This window comes from Equus asinus, chromosome 2 (assembly GCF_041296235.1).
Source record: "Equus asinus isolate D_3611 breed Donkey chromosome 2, EquAss-T2T_v2, whole genome shotgun sequence".
Taxonomy (NCBI): Eukaryota; Metazoa; Chordata; class Mammalia; order Perissodactyla; family Equidae; genus Equus; species Equus asinus.
Window position 1 is genome coordinate 146,273,785 of NC_091791.1, and position 23,625 is coordinate 146,297,409.

General features: G+C 42.8%; 1 protein-coding gene across 1 annotated transcript in view; it reads left to right on the forward strand.

Moving 5' to 3' along the window:
- Positions 1–23,284, forward strand: part of CYP19A1 (cytochrome P450 family 19 subfamily A member 1) — a 72,731-nt gene extending 49,447 nt beyond the window's left edge. Inside the window, exons 4-10 of the mRNA XM_014852341.3 lie at positions 7,601–7,755; positions 12,510–12,686; positions 13,151–13,265; positions 17,240–17,354; positions 17,797–17,959; positions 20,701–20,942; positions 22,175–23,284. Coding sequence (XP_014707827.3) covers positions 7,601–7,755; positions 12,510–12,686; positions 13,151–13,265; positions 17,240–17,354; positions 17,797–17,959; positions 20,701–20,942; positions 22,175–22,423 — 1,216 coding nt within the window. The 3' untranslated portion in view covers positions 22,424–23,284. The remainder of the gene's footprint in view (positions 1–7,600; positions 7,756–12,509; positions 12,687–13,150; positions 13,266–17,239; positions 17,355–17,796; positions 17,960–20,700; positions 20,943–22,174) is intronic.
- Positions 23,285–23,625: the final 341 nt, after the last annotated feature.

A 23,625-nucleotide genomic window follows, 5' to 3' on the forward strand; every position in this document is an offset into this window, starting at 1 on the left:
GGAGTGAGGGAGTAAGCCATGAGGAAATCTAGAGGAGAAGCATTCCAGACAGAAGGAGCAGCGAGTGCAATGGCACTGGGGTAGGAGCCTGTCTGAAATGTGCAAGGAACAGCAAGGATCCCAGTGCGGCTAGTGGAAGAACAGTGGATGTGAGATCAGAGAGGTAACAGGATAGCCAGTCACGCTGGGCCTTGCAGGCTGTTGTAAGAACTCTGGTTTTTACCCTGCATAAGATGGGAAGCCATTGAAGAGGGACAGAACAGCGACATATCTGATTCATTCACGTTTCAGCAGAATCATTCCCGCTTCTCCATTGAGAATAGGTGGTAAGGGGATAAGGGGTGAGTGCAGAGAGACCAGTTAGGCAGAGATGATGGTGGCTGGTCCAGATGACAGCAGTAGAGGTGACAGCAGATGAGGTGAAATTCTGGGCATATTTTGAAGGCAAAGCCACTAGGTGCCGACGGATTGGATGTTGGGTGTGAGAGTCAAGGTGGTGCCGTAGTCTTTGCCTTGAACACCTGGAAGAATGAGGATATTGTTACCTGAGATAGCTGTAGCAAGTTTGGGATGGGGAGAAATCGAGCTTCCATTTCAGACATTTTGACTTGAAATGCCTAGTAGACATCCAAGTAGGATACTGAGAAGGGAGGTCTGGGCCTTCAGACCCTCCACTGTAGCCAGAAACTAGCAAAGGAGGCTAAGAAGGACAGCCACACAGAGAAGGGAAAACCAGGAGAGTACGGTGGTCTGAAAGCCAGGTGAGTACTACATATCAAGGAGGAGGGAATTGTTAACCACGCTGGATGCTGCCACCTGAACACACAAGAGAAGTGAGTGTTGCATTTAGCAAAAGGGAGGCCTGGGTCACCTTGACAAGAGTGGTTTCAATGGATTGGTGGGCACAAAAGTCTGACTGGAGTAGACAATGGAGGGAGAAGAATTGGAGGCAGCAGGTATAGACAGCTCTTCCAAGCCATTTGCCATGAAGTAGGTGGAGAAATGGAACAGAGCTGGAGAGGGATGTGTGGTCCAAGGAGTTTTGTTTGCTAAGACGGGAGAAATTACAGCCCGTGTGTTGTGATGGGAATGATCAATTCCAGAGGAAAATTGTTGATGGAGGAGAAAGAGGGAATGTGCTAGGTGAGACGCGAAGGGGTCCAGGTGACAAGTGGAGCTGGCCTGGAACAGGGACATAGAAGTTCATCTATAGTAACAGGAAGGGAGATTGGAGGGCACAGATCCTTGTGGTTAGAGCCTGCAGAGATTCTAGTTGCTTCTTTTTTCTCACTAAAATAGGAAATAAAGTCTCTGAGACTGAGTGGGAAGGAAGTGGAGCATTTGAGGGGAGAGGAGGTGGAATATAATAGGCAGCTAGAAGAGTGGCAGAGTGAATAGGCCAGGGAAATGTTGTAGAATTGCCAGCTGCACTAAGGGCCCAGTTGAATTTAACTGAGACGTGTCAGCACGTGTGCATGTGCATGCACGCTTGTACACATGCACGTGTGCGTATGCAAATATGAGTTTTCCCCCAGCCCCGTTCAGTTGCCAGGTGCAAGCACAGAGTAAGCTAAGAGTTGGACTTAGGCAGGGTCTTGAGATTTTACCGGGCAACTAAGACAAAGTAAGGAGAGAATCAAGGGAGTTGAGGATGCATGGAAGCGAGAGATTTTAATGACTGACAATAAAATATTTTTCCAACTTTCTATTACAAAAATGTTCACGGAGCCAGCCCAGTGGCATAGTGGTTAAGTTCACACACTCCATTTTGGTGACCCGGGCTTCATGGCTTTGGATCCTGGGCATGGACCTACACACTACTAATCAAGCCATGCTGTGCCAGCACCCCACACACGAAATAGAATAAGATTGGCACAGATGTTAGCTCAGGGCCAATCTTCCTCACCAAAAAAAAAAAAAAAAGTTCAAATGAACAGGAAAGTTAAAAGGGCAGTCCTCCCACTTTTTCCCCCCATAACACTGACCTTTTTTTTTAACAGATTTCAAAATTTATCTTCACTTATGCAAATATTTATTTATCACAAATATTATGTTTCCTTGCCCCCTCAAAAAAAAAAACAAGGTAATATTGTTAGTCAAAATCACAATACTTGCTGATGAGTAAGTGGTGGTTGAGTAACAGGGTAAATTCTAAGATAATTCTCTGGGTACAAGGCAGAACAGGTTTTAAAATTACCAAGGTGGGTTGGTGAGAGGAGAAAGATGACTAAATGAGATAGGCAACTAGTTCTGCAGTGGAGGGATGAACAGTCAAATTCAAGAGCTTAGGTTTCTTATGGATTTGTGGCCATATTTTTCCACATCTTTTGACTCTTCGTAAATGCTGTTAAGACTGAATGTTCGTGTCACCTCCAAATTCCTGTGTTGGAGCCCTATCCCCACTGTGCTGGTGTTTGGAGCTGGGGCCTGAGGGAGGGAATTAGGTTTAGATAACGTCAATAACATTGGCTTTTTGAAGAGACCGGGTCAGTCATCTTATAGGATGTCCGACGTTCCGAATTTCTCTCATTGTTTCATTACAGTGTCATTTAACATATCCCTCTATTCCTTGCAAAATGAAAATTAGGTCTAAAGGCTCAATCAGATTCAGGTTAAATGTTTTTGTAATCTTACCTCCTTGGTAGTCCTAGGCACTTCACATTGCATTGCGTCAGGAGACGATGAAATGTTGTCCCACTGTTAGTGAGACTAAATTTGATCGAGTGGCTGTGGTGGTTACGCTCAGATGTCTCTGTTGTAAAGGTTGTTTTCCTCTTGCAGTGACCCCAGTATTTAAGCTGGGTAAGTGAGGATATTAGAGGGGCGAAGGACAGTGAAAAGGCAATGAGATTGATGGAGCCTAAGTCTCAGGTCTACACAAAGCAGACCAGGTCTACACAAGGCTAGTGTTTTTAAATGTTTGCTACCAATGATCCATTGACTGTATCCTCCATCTTTCTAGTACTCATCACTCTTGAACCTGGCCTCAGACGTGTGAGTCCTTTAGACTCAGAACAGGAGGGTGGCTTCCTCCTTACCACCGAAGAACTTACTTCCTGGCTACTTTGCATTTTGAATAGACAGTAGGTTTGCCATCTTTGGAGGTGTCTTTTGATTTCAGTCATGTTTATATAGAATAGAAGAATTACCCCAGGAACCAGACAACTTACACCACACACCGTCCCTTCTGAGCTTGCGGACTCACTCCGGTCTCTCCTCAGTGGTGAGAAATCTTCACTTTCTCAAAGAGTCAGTTTAACATGTCTCTCAACTAGTGTTACAGGCTGGTCCACACTGGTGGGAGCGAGGTCTCTCCTGTGCTCCTGAGCTCCAGGAGAGCTCTGGGCTGGGGTCCCTAGTTCTTCACCAGCCTTCTCGCCTTTCCTGGCTTACTCTGGTTAGGTAAAGCCAGCCTACTTTTGATAAACGATCTGGTTGTAAATTGCTCATCAGCAGCCGGTCACACTGCACTTGCTGTGTGTATCACTTCTGTCTTGCTGGCTGTGTCTCTCACAAAGTCTGAGCCTCTGACTCAAAATAACTGAGATGTTGGCGCCCCCTAAAGGACACATTGGTTTTAAAAGTTAGCTCTCTATTAACTAACGGTTGGGTTTAAGTTTGGGGTTTCTTGTTCTCTTTTTTAAATTGGTTAGTAATTCCTCAAAAGAAATGGACAGGCCAAGGTGATTAATGCAATATGCAAAATTTCTGGTGGTCAGAGCAGAAAAATAGTGTTCTGCTTGTCCTCTAAGCACTTAAAATTTGTAGATACAAGTTTGTGAATAAAGAGTATACGAATTACTTAGTTTCTGCTTGAATTATAGAATGAGGTAGAGGAAAGTAAGGAAAGCTAGAGTTCTGAAAGCTATTAATTCATAAGAATTTCAGTCCTTTCTGTAGCAGGGTTTTTCTATACGGGACAAAATTTTAGCTATTTGTCAAATTCCCCACAACACAAACAGAAGCATCTGGATTTTTGTTTTGTTTTGTTTTTTTCTAGGAAGAGGAAAACTTGTCCAAAACTTGGGCTCATTTGGTGAATATTATCTGGAATCGAATCAAGAGAATATTTGACTTAAGAGAGAGTGTTTTGACTTGAAAATAGGATTTTTTTTTTTTCCTGAAATAGATACCCAGTAAATAATTCGTTCATGTAATACTTCGATTTTCATTTCTTGGCACTGCTGTTATTTCAGGGGCTTGCTTGTGAAGTTTAAATAGCGCTATGGAATCCATCACACATTGGAGGGTTTGGCTAACGCTCAGCCCACAGCCTGGTCGACTCAGCCAGAGCAGAGTTCTTTTGGCCCAATGGGTCTTCTACGGGAATGAGCATTAGCTGAACAACCTCGTTAAGGCAAAGTCATCTTCTTAGGAGCCAAGTGTCAACTTTGAGAGAGAGGAGCAAGTGTTAAGAGGACCACTCCAACTCAGTGTAGGAACCAGTTGCATAAACTATAGGAGCCACTCCTCATCTCTGACGGCTACGTGTTCAGAAAACCCCCGTAGTAGGAGAATTTGTAGTTCAGAAACAAAATTTCAGTAGAGAAGTAGAGAGGAAGGACCAAAGCTGCAGCGAACGAGTGAAAACTGGTATACACACTACGTTCACCAAAATAAAAAAAATAGCGTCTAAAATAACGATAGCACCAGTAATGCTTTATGCCTCTTGAACTTGCACAATTGGGCACTGTGCAATTACTTTCTATCTTCTATCCCTTGCACAACGGAAAATGTCCAGATTCTCCCTCCTTTGCAGTATCGAAGAGATGTTTATAAATATAGTTTGCTTTTTGGCAATAACGCGCGCATTTTCTTTCTATTCTGCTCAAAAGTTTAGTCCCTTTCTAATTTTATGATCTCTGCCTCTGAGCTCCACTCTGGTCTTGGAGACATGGGATAATTTATAATCCTCAGGTGGAAAAAGCTCTGGGGGATCTATTTTAACCTACCTAGCAGACCTGAGCCATTTAGTTCTCAAGCCCCAAAGTCAAGGGTTATGTTGCTTTAGCTCTGCCTATGGCAGATCCCCATCAGACAACCCCCCCACCCCCCACAGTGGGCAGCAACCGCCCTGTTAACACGGTGTAAATGCAGACTGAGGACAGTTTACCTGCCTCCACTTTCTTCCCGTCTCCCGTAGTTGCACTGCAGAAAACCTCTACTCCTCAGCATACCACTCTGACCCTCTTTTTAATTCCCAAACTCTGCTCCCTTTCCCTTTTCTCATTATCTCCAAGAAAAATGCCTGTCAATTTGAATACACTCTAGTGGAAATTGTTTGAAGTTGCAGAAAAATGTATGGCGAGAAGTCAATCTGCCTACGCTTACATTTTCCTAAGGGGAATTTACATTTGGCTGTGTTGTCCACATGTAAATCTGGTGACATAGGCCTTGTAATCTGAAGAGCCTGTTATCATGCCCCTCGGAGGAGTCTGGGTAATGTGCTTAGAACAGGCCTTGTTAGCACAGGGAGGCGGAGGGTGCTAAATGAGACCTTGTTTGTGCCTGAGCACAAATTCTGTGGTCCTGTCGTACTTTGTGTTCCTATTGTCCGCTCAGCAGCACAGGGATGGTTGAGAGCCCCAGGCTTCAGAGGTGACATGCTCCAGCTTTATGTAGAAAAGGCTGGGCCTTGGAGGGAGGTGGCTGAGATGTGACTTTTCTTTCCTCACTCACTCAACCGTAACCATGCACCCCTGTGGGTAAGGATTTGGGGGTCTGGCTGCCTGCATCTCCTTCTGCCCCACTCTGTCTGCCTCATTTCCTCCCTGCACTGACTTCCTTCCATAGCCTTTAGATAATCTCATTTGACGTCTCCAAGTGGTGTTTGTGTCTGGTCTACACCTACAATACAATATTGGCATTTATGAAAGCAATGAACATAAAAACACGACATGCCCTGCTCATTATCCTCTCTGTCCTCTGGTAAACACCATCCCATCTGCCTTCGCGCACCCTCCATCTTACTCACCATACAGAGGGTCAGCCCTATGGCTTGTTAACTCGAGCCACCTTTGACTTCTGGTTTCCTGACTCACACTCTTCATGGCCACAGCCATCACTTAGCCCTACTCCTGGTAGCCTGCTTCCATCTGGGCCCTGCACAAGCCTATTTTCCAACCTTAGCCCCTTTCCAAGGGGTGAAATGCAGTCAACCACAGCATTTCTTAATTTTTCTCTTGGTACATGAAAAAAGAACTTATTCCATCCACCCTACAATTCTCAACTTTGTAAATTCCCAACAGACTTCTTCTCTCTCAAAGCCCCTCTTATTTTGCTAAGCAGTGAACCGGGAGTCCTCTCCTCCCCAAATCCTGACACACATAGCATCTTCCCAGCTCTTTCCCCTCCTCCCTACCCTGTGAAGCTGGCACCCACCGTCCAATAAACCCACCCCACCAATTATCCTGAAGAGAATTATTATCCTTTTATTCTTTATTCTTTCTATTATTAAATTATCCATTTAGCCTTCCAATACCATAAGCTAGCTTCTAAGCAGTCTGAAAAGAACACCTTCTCAACAAAGTGAGTCTTTCCCTCTACAGAAGAATTCTTACCTCTGTCCTAAGAGGGTAATACTCTCCTCACATGTGCAGGCCCTTATGACGTCTTCAGCTAGAATTTTATAACATTTTATAACTCTCGGAGCCCATCATGCCCTAATTAGATTGGGATGTGGGGGCAAGAAGCAGCTCCTAGAGGAGGAAGTGAGTGAGGAGGGAAGAGACTGAAGGAGCTGCCTTCTCCTCCCTAGTTCCTCTGAGGGCCCTCGGCAGGCATGGGGTGGCGATGGAAGGCAGAACTGTGGAGGAGGAGCCAGGAAGTTCAAGGAAGCCTTGGTTATTGGCAAGGTCCCAGCGTTGCTACATCAAGGACTATCTAATGGCTCGCCACATCCTATATCCTGGGAGAATTCTGTGACCCTGGAGACCTTGATGAGTCGTGATAGAAGGCAGAGCCCCAAGATAGCTGCTGTCACTACCACATAGAGCCTTCTAGACCCAGCCCAGCCAGCCAAGTCCAAGGCCAGAAGAGCCCAGAGATATCCTTCAAGCCCAAAATGGTAACCGCTAGAGGGGCTAGGCCTCATCTGAGACTCTGGGGGATGGGTGATACCAGGCAGAACTGCTGGTTCCAAGCTAAAGAAGTAATACTTGAGCAATTCCAGATACTTCTGACCCTGAGGCTCACCCCTGCAGGGGCAGCACTGTCTGGAATGGGGCTGGGTGGTACCTGGGGGGCTGGAGGTTCTCGGGGCTCTGGGAGTATGGAGGTCCAGCTTCTTAACAGCCTTGCAGCTCCCACCCCAGTAGTGGGTAGTATGCTGGTGTCCTGGAGTTAGAGAAGAAAGGGAAATGAGGAATGACTGGGTGTGTGTTTTCTATCTTTGGTGGTGCTCAAACAGGTAGTCAGTAGGTAGAAATGTTTCAGCTGGAGAAGGATGTTCTTAGAAATGCTTATTCACCCTGAACGCTAGAGATCCTACATTGCATTTAGATCAACAAGCATTTGCTAAGAGAGCCTCTGGTAGTCAAAATTCTCACCATGAGTTCTCCTGACCCTTAAAAATGGACCCTAAGGTTTCCTTTCTCTGCAGGTCCTCAAGTACCTTCCACATCATGAAACACGATCACTACTCCTCCCGATTTGGCAGCATATTTGGGTTGCAGTATATGGGCATGCATGAGAATGGCGTCATATTTAACAATAACCCAGCCGTCTGGAAAGCTGTGCGACCTTTCTTTGTAAAAGGTAATCATTCTGCTCTTTTGTCGATGAATGTGCCTTTTTTTGAAATCATTTTCCCGTTTTGAAATAATAATAATAAGAGCTAACATTTACTATATAGTAGGCACTGTTCCAAGCACTTGATATTTTAATCCCACAGCAACATTTTACAGATGAGAAAACTGAAGCATGAAGAGGTTAAGTAACTTGCCCAAGTTTCCAACATTAGCAAATAGTGGCTCAGGAGACAACCCCTGAGCCTACGTTTTCAACCACCACAAATTCTGTTCTTCCTGTTGATGCACAAAGCAATTTCATGGACATGAAGAAGAGATGGAGCTCTCTACTTAGGGTCATGTCAATTAAGAATTTCGTGTGTCGGCCATTTGTTTGATTAAGCATAGACAAACAACGTGTTTGCAGAATCATTGACTGACATCCCAGACATTTTAACAGAAAGCTATTTGTATTTGTGAATAAAATGAGAGAATTTTAGAACTGGGAAGGACTGTATATGTCATCTCATCCAGCCTTTGAGTTTTATCGTTGAGGAAATACAGTCCTAGACAGGTTGTGATTTTTGCCCAGGCAACATAGCAAGTAATGGATGAGCAGAGACTGGATCCCAAGGCTCATTGTCTAGTGATTTCTCCCTTTACTGTGTCGTGCTGGGAATGAAGCTGTCCAGGAGTACGCACTAATGTCAAGGAAGATAATCACGCCCTGCAAAAGCTGTCAGTGGTGGACTCTGGGGCTAGATGCGTTTTAGGTCTGACCATGCACCATCAATATCGTTCCCTCCAGCCAGGTTCTGTGGTGAACCTAGACGCCTCCTGCGTGGCTGCTAAGACAGGGAAGAGCTATGCCTGTCCCAGCTGAGTGGTGATTCCCCCTCCACGGAGTTGCCGTCACCAAAACTCAGCACAACTCCATTGTAGACTCCATTGTATTATTTTCCTATTGCTGCTTAACAAATTGCCGAACTTAGCGGCTTAAAACAAATGCATTGATTATTTTACAGTTCTGTAGGTTAGACGTCGGATATGGGTCTCAATGGGCTAAAATCAAGGCGTTGACAGGGCTGTTTTTCTTTCTGGAAGCTCCAGGGCACAATCCTCTACTTTGCCTTTTCCAGCCTCTGAAGCCACCCACATTCCTTGGCCTGTGGCCCTTTCCTCTGTCTTCAAAGCCAGCAACAGTGGGTTGAGTCCTTTTCACATCACATCTCTCTGACCATCCTTCTGTCCTCACAGCTCTTTCTGCCTCTGACCTCAGCTGGGAAAGATTCTTAGCTTTTAAGGACTCATGTGATTCAGTTGGGTCTACCCAGATAATCCGCAATAATCTCCCCATCTCAAGGTCCTTAACTTTAATCATATGTGCCAAGTCCCTTTTCCCATGTAAAGTAACATATTAATAGGTTCCAGAGATTAGGACCTGGACTGGATTAGGGGGCTATTATTCTGCCTGCCACTCATGACGAGGCAGATCAATCCTCTTATGCCTTACAAAATTGCAGAATGGGTTAATGGAAAGAGTGCAAGACTCAGGATTATAGGTTGTGTGTCTGAGGCCCCATTCTGCCACTTTGCTAACTGTATGGTCTTGGACAAGTCACTTAGCTTCTCTGAGCTTCAGTTTCCTTAGCCACTGGTGATAAACATAATAGAACTTGAATTCTAGGGTAATTGTGTAGAAGAAAGAAATAATACCATCAGATCCTATAGAAACGTAAGTTTCATTGTACTTTGTCATTTGGCCCAAGTGTATTAAGAAAACGTGAACTACTATTTAGGAGCAGTTAACCTTCACATACCAATATCCTATACCCTAACATGCAAGAATTAATGGAATCTCTAAACTCATCCATTTGTTTAACAAACTATTGAGTTCTCGTCATTAAACTAGGTACCTGGAATACAACGATAAACAAGACATGATCCCTGCCCTTGAGGAATTTATAAAGGGGGGCGGGGGCAGAGTGGCAGATCAATACGTCACCGAGTCCCATCCTGGGTGATGTGTTATGCTAGAGGCGTGTGGAGAGTGCGACAGAGCACAAACGGGCCGTCTAAGGTACTCCGAGGGGTCAGGGGAGGCTGTTCACAGGATGCGTGCTTATGATGAGTTTCGAAAGAAAGTAAAAGATACCTAAATTAAGAAAGTGTGACAAGGACACATTTCACAGGAGAAGAGGACAGGATACTCCAAGGCAGAGAAGGATAGATGGCACTACATGTCCATTGTGCTTGGCATGGATACGTGCAGGCGTGAGGCCAAGGGGAAGGCAGGGCCAGCCACCAAAGACTCTGTGCTAAGCCAAGGAGCTGAGCTAACCTCAAAAGCTATGGGAAATCTTTCAAGATTTTAAGCAGAACGTCATGAACGTATTTGTGTTTTAGAAAAACTCCTGTGGTAGCAGAGGTAAGAGTTAGCTGGAAGGAAGCATGCCTGTGAGTAGTGAGAACAGTGAAGAGCTGGTGCAGTGACGCAGGGCGGATGCGGGGAGGGCACCAAGAGAAGGACGCGGAAACAGTGGAATCTACAGTACTTGGAAGTTAATCAAAAAATCTTTGTGACTTTTTTAAGAGTAGCCCTATATGTGGAAGATCAGATTTTCCAATAAAAACGTTACAAAACTGGACCCAAATTAAATGCCAAAAATAGGGGGCCAATTGCTTATTGAAAGTTCACTGTTGTGTCCGACATTTTTAATAGTCCATGAGAGTCCCAAACATTTCTTGGTGAATCTCCTTTTAGAATGATGCTCCTGGTTGGTTTTCCTGATATAGTAGAAAGTTTGGGATAGGCTTTGGTATCTAAAGTAGTGACATTAATGAAGGTATTGACTCCTTAGGCATGTCTCTGGAGAGATAGTTAAGTGCAGCTTAGGCAATGGCCCCATCCTGGGGGTTGAAGAAGGGATGGTGAGAAATAGCCTGTGTTTCCTGAAACTGCCAAGAGAGTTGTCTATAGTAATGGAATTTGCTGACTCCTTTCTCAATTTTTTTTAGCCTAGATAAAATTTAGTACTTTTTAGTACATTTTAAAAAATAAAACCATTTCCATATCATACCACTGCCTATAAGCAGTGATAGTACGTTTTGCTTATATGTTTGAACTGTGCTTCAGGGTTTTGGACGTAAAAGCAGATCATACATCAGCCTGAGAGAAAAACACCAGTGATATTCAAAGCCAGCCCTCTATGCAAAGGGTCAAGTCATTAGGAATCATTTCTCCCTCTTGTGGATGTGATAGTCACCCAGGGAAAAACATCCCTGCCTTTCCTATCTGCCAAGTCCTTCCTACAGTCAGAAAGTATACTACCAACTCAACCTTCCTTTTTTTATATTAGTAGAAATCTTAAGAGTCTAGGACCACTCACTAGGCCTCCTATCTTATTGGCAAAGTCTGCCTTCAGGGGCTTCTGCAATGCAACCGATTTTTTTTTAAGAGAGAATTATACCTACAAACTTCTCCAGGATTTTTCATTGCATGTCAAGGACTCTGACTTTAACAGCAAGTCTGAATATAAAAGACATTTAAATGAGAGATTACTCCTAAACAACATTTAAAGAAACTTAGGACAAAGAGAGAATGGGAGACTTCGAGTTAAACTCTTACAATGGATCACTCACTATCAGGACCCACTGGCTGTTCAGATGGTCAGGAGCAGGGCAAAGGGCAGAGATCAGAGCCAGTTCACCCTATCTATTTGCATTCGTTCACCCATCCATCCATCCACTCATTCATTCCTCTATTTGACAAATATGTGTTGAGGACCACTATGGACTATGAACTTGAAGCACAATGCGAATAGGAGGTTGTCACTGCCCCTAAACAATTCTCAGTCCAGTGGAGAAGACTGCTAAGTGAACAAAGAATTGGTTAGCTATTACAGCATTGGTTGAGTAAGGGAAATCTGGAATTAGTTTGAAGAGAAACTGAAATTAAGAGAAGGGCACTTTTGATATTATGAGAATAGCATTTTAAACATATAGACTACGGGGGCCAACCCGGTGGCGCAGCGGCTAGGTTAGGTTCGCACGTTCCACTTCTCCATGGCCCGGGGTTCGCTGGTTCGGATCCCAGGTGCGGACATGGCACCGCTTGGCACGCCATGTGTGGTAGGCGTCCCACATATAAAGTAGAGGAAGATGGGCATGATGTTAGCTCAGGGCCAGGCTTCCTCAGTAAAAAGAGGAGGACTGGCAGTAGTTAGCTCAGGGCTAATCTTCCTCCAAAAAAAAAAAAAAAAAATCTAGACTGCAATGAAACAGGAAGCACCTTAGTTCAAATAGTTAAGATCCAATTTGACCAGTTCTGAAGCCATATCCTGCCACGTGTTGAAACATAAAATAAATATCACCCTGGCCAAATCCAAACCTTCTTAAGAGGGAAATATATACAATAAATGTGAAAACCCACTGATTTGTGATTCATGACCCCAGCTACCAAAAGTTTCACTTGAAATCTCACAAATGATTCACCATAGCATGAAGAAAAGTTTAATTTTGAATACTTTGTTTAAAATAATATTGAGTTATTTATCCGTTCATTCATTCATTCTTCATTCATTTTTCACTTAAAGGTGATACATGGTTGTAGAAAATTAGGAGAATAAAGACAAGTATAAAAAAGAATATGAAAATTTCCACCCAGTTATTGAATAAAAAATTGTGGACAATTAAGCTCCAAACATAAAAAGCCAAAATTGCCTCATTGTTTGTGTGTGCCCTGGAGTTAGCGGTGGCTCACGCTCTGATATTTCCCTTCAGCTTTGTCTGGCCCCAGCCTTGCGCGCATGGTGACAGTTTGTGTTGAATCCATCAACAGCCATCTGGACAGGTTGGACGAGGTCACCAATGCACTGGGCCATGTCAACGTGTTGACCCTCATGCGACGTACCATGCTGGACGCTTCCAACACCCTCTTCCTGAGGATCCCCTTGGACGGTACTGAAATTTTCCTTCCCATGACTGACATTCTGCCCTTTATTAAACAGGGGGATGAAAAGGAAAACAGATTTGAATAAAGATATGCTGTTTGATACATTGCTCTTGTTTAAACATTTCTAAGTATTCCTCAGATTTTTGTTTTCCTGGTATGTCTGCCTTGTTCACTTATAAGATATAAATTTCTGTAAAGTAGGAGCCATCTATTTCTTTTTTATTTCTCCTCATTGCTCTAGGAAATAGGATTCTACCCACAGTCAAAAATGAACAAATGTGGTTGGTTCATACCATCAATCAAACTCATATTTTAACTATTTCTAACCATTCTTTTGGTCACGATGTATAGATACATAGCTTGGAACCCAAGACTGGTAGGAGAATTTACAAGGGGTCTTCTCTGCTCAAAGTACCCTTCTTGGGCTCACTTTCTCCTCAACTGCTCTGCTCTTCTTTTGTTTTTACAGAGAAAAACATTGTGCTTAAAATCCAGGGTTATTTTGATGCATGGCAGGCTCTCCTTATCAAACCAAACATCTTCTTTAAGATTTCTTGGCTATCCAGAAAGCATCAAAAGTCCATGTAAGTAATACATGTTTGGAAAATTTATCAGTGAGATTGGATTGATTTTGGGTTGTGTCTTTGCTATTGTTGGCCTCTACTGCAAGCTTTCTGCTCTCCAGAGCCCACAAGGGAGCTGTTGATTAAGTTGTGATGAAACACTTCTTACAGCAATTTGGCTGCCTGTGGCCAGACCAAGGAGTAAAGGGAGCCTTTGGCCCAGGCAGCTTCTCAGCAAGGGGGCCGAGTGGGTGGTCTGAGAGCCTCCATCTCTGGAATGAGGGCACTGCAGTATATTTCAGGTTGAAGAGAAGGGTTGGCTGAACCTATCATTATTATCTGTCAAAATTCTCTTTGCATGTCTGGGAAGACGGAAACACAGAATCATTTTATAGTTGTGTTGCTCCAGAATGAATTTAACATAATTCAACTTGCTGGAATTGACAGCAGTCTCAAAAGAATTTTTTCATAATGAACATAATGAACTTCAATAAAATGTGTGATTTCTTTTCTTTAGTTATGTATCTTGTGTCTCTGGGGGATCCTGAAACCATCATTAAACAGCTTTGCTTTGGTCTCAGATTAGTCTAGCAGAAAGCTGGACAAACGCCCAAAGACATATAGGCTGATCGATGACACTTTTAGAGTGTAAGTAGCCAGCCACTAAATACTGCCACATCCCATGGGATCTAGAGGCAGAGACATCTGGTTTCTATCCTGTCTCTAACAATTAGTAACTAAATGGCCTTGGGAAGTTATTTAAAGTCAAGTATAACCTACCTTCCAGAGTGGGGATAAGGTGAATGAGATCCCAGATGCAGGGCGATTAGCACAGAGCATGGCACTAAATATGTTAGTTTTCTCCTCCTTCTGTTCATATCTTCCCCAGATGTCCCTAACCATCTAAAATTCTCCATCTTTAAAAGTTCCCAAACCTGTCTGAAGACCCAACTTTATCCTGTTTGTGTAATTCAGTAGTATTAGTCTTCAGGGAGGAAGCCAACTTGATGACGTTTTATATATTCTCACGTGATTGATGTGTATTAAGTGGGTGATTTGGACACTTGGTTCCTTATGTATTTCATTTAGTTTCCACCAGAGCTTATTGTGACTTGGATCAATGAGAGGAAGGATTCACTTCTTCACTGTGGTCAGATTTGATAGGGGTCTGAAGAGTCTCATTGTATAGTTCTTGGCCATTAGTTTGGCTTTGGTCTTGACCAGCAGGCCCATAGAAACTTACTGTGTGAGACCGGATAATGGTTTCCCTTACTTCTCTGTAGCAATTAGCTCAGCAACATTCCCTCTATGTATTTGCTAATGGTTAGTGCGTTAGTTTATATCTCCTATATCCTAGAGAAGTAAAGACCTAGAGAAAGCTTTTAGTCTCCTCCCTTCCCATGCCCTTGCAATAATGCCGATATTTTTTATTGAGGGATAATTGACGTATAGCTTTATATTAGTTTCAAGTATACGACATGATTCAATATTTGTGTATATTGCAAAATGATCATCACTGTAAGTCTAGTCAACATCCGTCATCAAACATAATTACAAATTTTTTTTCTTATGATGAGAACTTTTTTACTCTCTTGGCAATTTTCAAATATGCAATACAGTACTATTAACCATAGTCACCATGCTGTACATTATATCCCCAGGACTTGTTTATTTTATGACTGGAAGTTTGTACCTTTTGACCCCTTCACCCATTTCCCCCACCACCCACCCTGCCCCTCTAGGAACCCCCAATCTATTCTCTGCATCTGTGAGCTCAGGAGTTTGTTTGTTTGTTTTAAGATTTCAAATATAAGTGAGATCATATGGTATTTGTCTTTCTCATGCCAATACACAAAAATATATTTATGGAAACGATTCTGGGACATCTACTCCTATCCCTATTTATTAAATTTTTTTGCCTCTTTTTATTCCAAATATTACAGCAGTGTTGTTTTCTGCTTTTTATTTTGGCAAGTGTAAGTCCTTTCAGCCACAGAATAGATTAAATAGGAGTTTGTGGCCTGGACTGGTAACCTAGTCACCATTGTTTTGGTGCAAAATATATTCAAAGTTCCAAACAGCAGTCTCAGAGATGCATTCTGGTAATACATGTTTGTGAGTTAGAGACTTCTTATTCCCTGAAAACCATCATTGAACTCAATTCTCCTGGTTTTTCAGGGTATACAAATTCAGATACATACATTTATGTAGGACCAACTTTAACTTGAATAGGAGGAATCCCAACGGACATTCTCAGGACCTTGATACTGGCCCAGGGAAAAAAGAGATGCTCAGGAGTGGCTACAGTTCCATCAGGGTATTTTCTATGAATTCAGAGCATAGGGAAATTTCAACAGCTCCTGGACCATTTTGGGGCCATTGCTTAGGCAGGAATGCTGTAAGCATTCTCAGCCCACCAACTGAGTGATTATCTGTTCCTTGTATGTAGGAGATGCTCAACAAATATTTGCTGAACAAATGGATGGGTTGATGAATGAACACATGTGACTATACCCCTGGTGTATCTCTGGAGGGGTGTGTGTGTCTATAAGCACACTTACAGAGTTACACAATAGATGGCATCCTCATTTGGAATGACACAATTACTATACTACCCTGAAGAATATCACTCAAAATGCTTAAACATCTTCCTTGAGATGCCCAAAAGAAACTTTTAAAAAGTGGCAGGAATATTAAAGAATCTTCCCTTACTTTTCCTGCTCAGCTGGAGTAAACATAGAGTTATTTATGTCAACAGCATCGACAGGGTATTTAAGTGTGTAGGTGACCATGTCAACAAGAATTTGAAAGACAGATTTATTGCACTTTTTTTTTAAAGGCAAACTATTATGCAGTTTTACCTCTTCCTTTTTTGTGTGTGTGAGGAAGATTGGCCCTGAGCTAACATCTGTTGTCAATCTTCCTCTTTTTTTCCCCTCCCCAAAGCCCCAGTACATAGTTGTATAACCTAGTTGTAAGTTTTTCTAGTTCTTCTGTGTGGGATGTCCCCACAGCATGGCTTGATGAGTGGTGTTAGGTTGGCATCCAGGATCTGAAATGGCAAACCCTGGGCCACTGAAGTGGAGCGTGCAAACTTAACCACTCGGCGATGGTGCCGGCCCCTAGTGTACATTTAATGTAATACAGAGTATTGTTCCCTGAGATTGGGGAACAATGCACTTATACATTAACGTATACACTTAAAGACAAAGGCAAGAATAACATAATTCAGATCTCAAGGTGGCCTTCTTGTTCATCTATTCTGATCCCTTCAGTTTAGAAGAGACGTAAGGCTCAGAGACTTAAACTACGCTATGTAGAATGAGAAGAACCCAGAATACACCCTGCCCTTCTGACCAAGGTGCTGTCCTCCCACCATGCTGTCAAAATGTGTATACACATTTGTGTGGCCAGCCATTCATTCAACAAATATTCATGTAGTGTTTACCATGTGGCAGAAACTGAAAGATTCAGTAATAAATATCAAGAATAATACTGTCACTTGAGTTTACTTTCTGGAACAGGAATCTCAAACTCAATAGTCTTCAGGGCTAGGCAAATAAAAGTGGGTTGGGCGCATATAAGACACAGGAAATGGAGCGTCTGTGGCAGGCTGAAGAGTGGATGCCCCCACTAAAAGCATTCACTGGCTTTGGTTTGGGTTTTACAATTTAAATACTGCATTGGCCAAATCAATAATTGGAAAACATGATTGGATTTAGCCTTTTGGTGCCAGTTTTTAACCCTTAACTGGAGATTCCAGCCTTGATTTTTCTGCCAGTACCTAGACATCTTAGCTAACTAGTTCCTTAACATAAGGTATAATATACGTAATTTAAGGATATTCGTAAAGAATTCAGTATGAACTGAGTTATTCGTAAGCACTAATGGCTTCAATGAAAGCAGATCATTTTATTTAAACAAATGGCAAATGAATCTGTTTTTCTAGATGTCCTGAGCCACAGATAGATTATATTTGCACTTTTTTTTTCCAGCAAAGAATTGAGAGATGCCGTGGGAATTCTAGCAGAAGAAAAAAGACACAGGATTTTCACAGCAGAGAAACTGGAAGACCATGTGGATTTTGCCACTGATCTAATTTTGGCTGAGGTACTGACCTGGAATAACCATAATTCTCACCCAACATATGTGTATGACTGTTTGTGTATAAGTGTGTAAAGATTCCTTCTTGTAATTATTGCATATTTCTACTTGTCTAGTATTCTCTAGTACTTCTAAAATACCCAACCCAAGTAGCCTACTCATTAGACATTCTGATAAGACTGACCTTTAATATTGAAACTCTGTGTCCACACAATACAAAATATGAAAACGGGGGAATCCAAAGACACTAAATACACAGATAATTGGTTAAATTGTTCAGCTTTCAGCTGAAGATTGTTATGAAAAAACATCCATAGTCAATTACAGAGGCATGCAATTTCTATGATTTCATTTTGTTGAGGTTGTTGATCCTTGAATGTCACCTCCCCTCGTTTTTTGAAACTATGGTTCACTCTTCTAATTTTTCTCCCCTCTTTTGATTGTTCAGAAACGTGGTGAACTGACCAAAGAGAATGTGAACCAGTGCATATTGGAAATGATGATTGCAGCGCCAGACACCTTGTCTGTCACTGTGTTCTTCATGCTATGTCTCATTGCGCAGCACCCTAAAGTTGAAGAGGCACTCATGAAGGAAATCCAGACTGTTCTTGGTAGGAATTTATCAAATAAATAATAGAGCTTAGAAAACCGTTTCTTCTGAATGTCAGCTCCTAATGTCCTAAGAATCTGATGTCAAACAAAATCTTGATTATAATCCACCCAGAGAACAATAAAGCAAGTCATTTTGTCACACAATGATTATGCAAAATAGGTTAAACAGATAGTTCTTTCTGTGTTTTTTTAATTTTAAAAATAATACATGCTCAGGGGCTGGCCCTGTGGCCGAGTGGTTAAGTTCGCACGCTCCGCTGCAGGTGGCCCAGTGTTTCGTTGGTTCGGATCCTGGGCGCGGACATGGCACTGCTCATCAAACCACGCTGGGGCAGCGTCCCACATGCCACAACTAGAAGGACCTACAACAAAGAATATACAACTATGTACCAGGGGGCTTTGGGGAGAAAAAGGAAAAATAAAAAATCTTTAAAAAAAAAATAATAATACATGCTCAATGGAAAAATCCAAATAATGGAAATATGTATAAAGCAGAAAGTGACATCTCTCAGTCCCTTCCACTCTCCTCCCCAGCCTCATTCCCATTCCCCAGGGGGACCACTGTCAATACTTTGCTGTGTTTTCTTCAAGATCTTTTTTCAATGTGCATATAAACACACATATATGGTTGTATTTGTCTGTTTTTAAAAAACATGGCATCGAGTACAATGTCCTACCTACCTTATCAGTGACAAAACGCTTTTGTGGGTCCACTCAGGGAAATGGCTATCATTTATAGCAGTGTTTCTGGGTTTCAAGCAGTCCCTCCACAAATGAACTTCCAGTGGCTGGCAGAAGGAGAAAGAGAGGGTGACAGCAAGGGCAGGGGGATGACCAGTTCCCCTCTCCCCCAAATCCAGCGATGCTGGCCCTTCCTTCCCTCCGCCCTCTCCTCCTCCTCTGCAGGGGAATCCCCAGGTCCCTGCTCAGCAATTCCCCAACATGACCTCTTTCCTGCTCAGCCTCTGCTTCAGCATCATTCTGCCCACTGCTCCTGACATCACCACCCTTGCATAGAAACATGCCACATTCAGAAGAAATCAGAACTGCTTTCTGGGAGAAAACAGAATTCCTTATTTGGAATGTCTTTCACATGGATAATATTTTTAGGAACACATTTCTGACAAACGTAAAGAGATATAGGTAACGATGTAGACTTTTCTCTCTTGACCTTACACAGTCTGTTTTAAACGCATTATTTGGTTGTGGAAAGGAGTTGTCTTTTAGAAACCATTTGAGTGCTGCTTGAAATAGTTGACAGTAAGGGAAAATTTCACAGAAGGGTTAAATGTGTGAGAGAAGGGGTCTGCAGATGCATCACCATAGGTGGGAGATTGCCTGGTAATGGCAAGGTAGATAGCAAGGAACCAGAATAACATCCAGCCTCCAAATTCTAGAATGTTTCCTCGAGTGCCCCTTGTCAGGTTGTGGGTTCTATGCCAGGTGCAGGGGCACAGTGGTGAACAAGCAGTGCCATCCCTGCACTCATGGGGCTCACGGGCTGATGGGAGGAAGAACACTCAACAAACAGACTCAGTGGAGGGAAGAGAGGGCCATAGAATAATGGAATTAGGGGAACAAGGCGGGAAATTGCTCTTGAGACCGCAAGCCTTTAATACAATTTCCTTGAGAGGTGAAAAGTGTTTGTGCCCCATGATGTCCCCCCTGACACTTCCTCTGCAAAGACGGAAAAGCAGCAGAACCATTCACACGTGTATCCTGCCCCCTCTGGATACACACACATTGTAATTACTCCCTAGGGAAAACATTTGGTTACTACCTCCATCATCGTCCCTTTATCCACCCCCACCCCAAATAAACATAGACCACTAGACCCTTCAGTGTACAAAGAGCAGTATGTGAGGGGCTGGCTGTTAGAGTTCTCTGACCAATGAGACCTGTCCTGAATGGCGCACTTGTCCAGGGACACGGCTGCCTCAGGACCCTGGGCTGTTTTTGATTCTGCCGAAATGGTAGCCTTTTTGAGGATGCTCTGAAGCTTTGCCAATTCTGGGAGTAATCCGAGCCTCTCTGACCAGTGTCAGGCCAATGTGAGACAGCGGGGGCTGCCATCAACCCCCAGCTCACCTGGCCGATCTGAGGCACCCATATTGTTGTGGTAGGGGAAGGGGGGTTCTTGCCATGCTACCTCAACAGGTTGTTCTCAATGAGATGGGGAGGAGGGACTATCAGTGATGTGTTCTGGGCAGATGACTGCACAGGTAACCAGAGGAACAATTTGCGTTGAAACTGATTAAATTCACCATCTCACTTTGAGCAGAGAAGAAATGAATGTCCTCTAGGATTTGGAGTAGGGAAGAAAACTCAAAGACTTCAGAGGCCAGGCAGATAAACGAAGCAGACTGGACCAATCTACATGGGAGTGCAGAATGGATGCCCCTCTAAAGGGCTCATCAGCCACCCAACTTCAGTCCATTGTTGTCATGTGGGGATGGAGGTCTAGTGTTACCAGGTTTTCTGATTTTTCTAGAAATCCAAGCTTTTCTATGAAATCTCCCAGGTCTTAAGATAACTGGCTTCAAATCTGAATTTTTATAAAACACTCTGTGGACCAAACACATAACATATTTGGCCCACGTTGCTGGTGTGCATTAGAACTATAGATAGAAATTTTTTCAACAAAGAGCAAACTGTTCTGTGCAAACTATAGGAGTTTTAAGGCCAATCACATATTGAAACTAACGTTACATCCTCTGTCGACTTTAATCTGCTCCCACAGGTGAAAGAGACTTAAAGAATGATGATATGCAAAAATTAAAAGTGATGGAAAATTTTATTAATGAGAGCATGCGGTACCAGCCTGTCGTGGACATTGTCATGCGCAAAGCCTTAGAGGATGATGTCATCGATGGCTACCCGGTGAAAAAGGGGACTAACATTATTCTGAATATTGGAAGAATGCATAAACTCGAGTTTTTCCCCAAGCCTAATGAATTTACTCTTGAAAACTTTGAGAAGAATGTAAGAGCCCTTCCTTAAAACTGAGTATGCCGCTCTTGAAAATGTCTGTTAAATCTGCTCCTGTTCTGTGTTTACAACATGTACATTTCATTCTATTTGCTTGTTGCCCTCGCCACACCACCAGGAGCACATGCTTAGAACATGACTACCATATTCCACCTCGAGCCAAGGATGCTAGGTCTCCAGCTCTGGGAAATGTCTATGTGGTAGCCACATAATAGGCTGAAATGTGAAAAATCCAGGCCTTAATTTGGCTAAAACAAGGGAAATTTTGTTTAACCCAACCAACCTACTTTTTCATTTAAACTTGTCATTTTGTCATCACGTAGGTTCAGCTGTAGCACCATCTAGGTAAAGGAAGGTCCGCTTCTGCTTTGGCAGTCTACCTTTGATTCACCAGATGGTCCCATGAGCACTAGGTCCCATTCTAAATAGGACTTGGTACTTAGAAGAACCTCAGCTTTTTCTTTTTCTCTCACTGCAGTATAGTTCAGATTCTGCTTCCATTAGGTCAAATTCTAGGCAATGATGTTTTTCTAATGTGAATTATCCACATAGTTCCCTCAGTGCCCTCTTTTTCCATTTTCATATGATATAGAAACATGATCTTAATTAATCCAGTTCTCTAATTCATTCTATTTCTAGATGAGCAGTGTATGCCATGTTGACATTTAGTCAACAAAGTCTTATTGAGTATCTACTATGTGCGAGGCACTATGTAAGTCCAGATGTGGACAAGACAGACAGATGTGGTCCCCATTAATTTTTTGCAGAACTAAAAATATTTAGATGCTCAGCACTAATAGGCCAGGAATCCACATCTTTGCCTAAATTTGTCCCTTGGTATCAGGTGCTTTGGCATTGCACAAAAACACTCTTTGCTTTGGCAACTACAGAACAGTCATGAAAGCTGTGGCCACCCCACAAAGCTAGTTGAGTATGCTAACACTGGCTGTAATAAGATGATCTGCATTGCTTTACCCCAGCACATTTGTGTGAAAAACAAACCTGGGGACTGTCCGAGATTGGGTGTGTATCACAAAGGGGTGAATCAAACTGGATGGCGAAGAGGGCTGATCTGAGCTATAGTCATTCACCTCAGCGAAGGAGCCATGTGGCTGAGACTCTGAAACAGAGCCTTCTGACTGATAAGTGTTTTCAGGGTGAATCAAACAGAGACTGCATGCCTCTAGCTTTTGGTATCCTGGCTAATTGTCTGATCATTTTCATAGGTTCCTTACAGGTATTTTCAGCCATTTGGTTTTGGGCCCCGTAGCTGCGCAGGAAAGTTCATCGCCATGGTGATGATGAAGGTGATGCTGGTTTCAGTTCTGAGACGATTCCATGTGAAGACATTACAAGGAAACTGTCTTGAAAATATGCAGAAAACAAATGACTTGGCCCTCCACCCGGATGAGTCTAGAAGCTTACTGGCAATGATTTTTACTCCAAGAAATTCAGAAAAGTGCCTCGAACACTAAAAAAGTTTGGTCAGTACCTATTCCAGAGCATTTCTCATCAGTTATTCATAAGGAAACCATCCATCTTTGCCAGGTAGTGTCATCCTCATAGTAAACATTCAGTGGCCTGTGGCATTTTATAGGCATGCATCCTATGGGTTGTCTGCAAGCCAGGAAACATTGGTCATCTGATCTTGTCCAAACCAGAGAACAAAACTGCAAGAGAAAATGCAGAGGCCAAGAGTTTGTGGGGGAAATGGTCAGTGAAGAGAATGCAGCCCTAAAGGCCCCATTCCACAAAATGTGCTTTGGCAAAGATAGGCCATCAGCAAAATTTATGTCCCATTTGCCACAGGATCTTCACTGCTCTGCCCCAAGAGCATTTTTATGTCTGGGGCAGAAACACTTCTAAAGAGTGCTCCTCCCATCCCATTGTCCGTCTTCCTTGACATTTTCCCCCTCTCTTTCCTTCCATGACACCAAAAGCCAAGTTGATTAGAAAGACCAGGCCGATATCTGGGTACCTAGAGCCAAACAAACATGTTAGTGTCAATAAAGGTGCTTTGATTTGGTTTTTGGTGGGGTTGGCCACTGCAACATTCATAGTCTTTGGAGAAATGCTTACAGATTCAGCATTCGACTTTTCCTGTGAATTATAATCCATTAACTCTTGTTTATTATGTGATTTGTCTGTGGCAAAAGTAAACTGGAGACTATCCTTTCTCAGTCTCTCAGTTCATGCCTCAGCCACTTACCTCTGATTCAGGCATGATTCAGATAATCAAGGTAACTTAGCAATAGCTTGAGTAAATAGAGTTAGGCCCACATGTCTGCTGTAGGGAAAAAACTCACACAATGCATTTCAAATTCAAATGAAAATTCTTAGGGGGGAGGGGGATGGGAGGGGGGAGGGGTACAGGGGCACACATGCATGGTGACAGATGGAAACTAGACTTTTAGTGGTGAACGCGATGTAGTAGTCTATACAGAAGGCAAAATATAATGATGTACACCTGAAATTTACACAATCTTATGAACCAATGTTACCTCCATAAAGTGATTTAATAAAAAACTTCTTTTCTTTGTTTGCATTGTTGCTTAGCTCCATTGGTGTGGATAACCAAGAGAGAACTTTAAATAATGGCATCTATGGACTCTTACAAAGGCCCCAATGAGCTGTTGGTGGAGGGGAAGTCCTCAAAATCTATATATAATTCCACAAC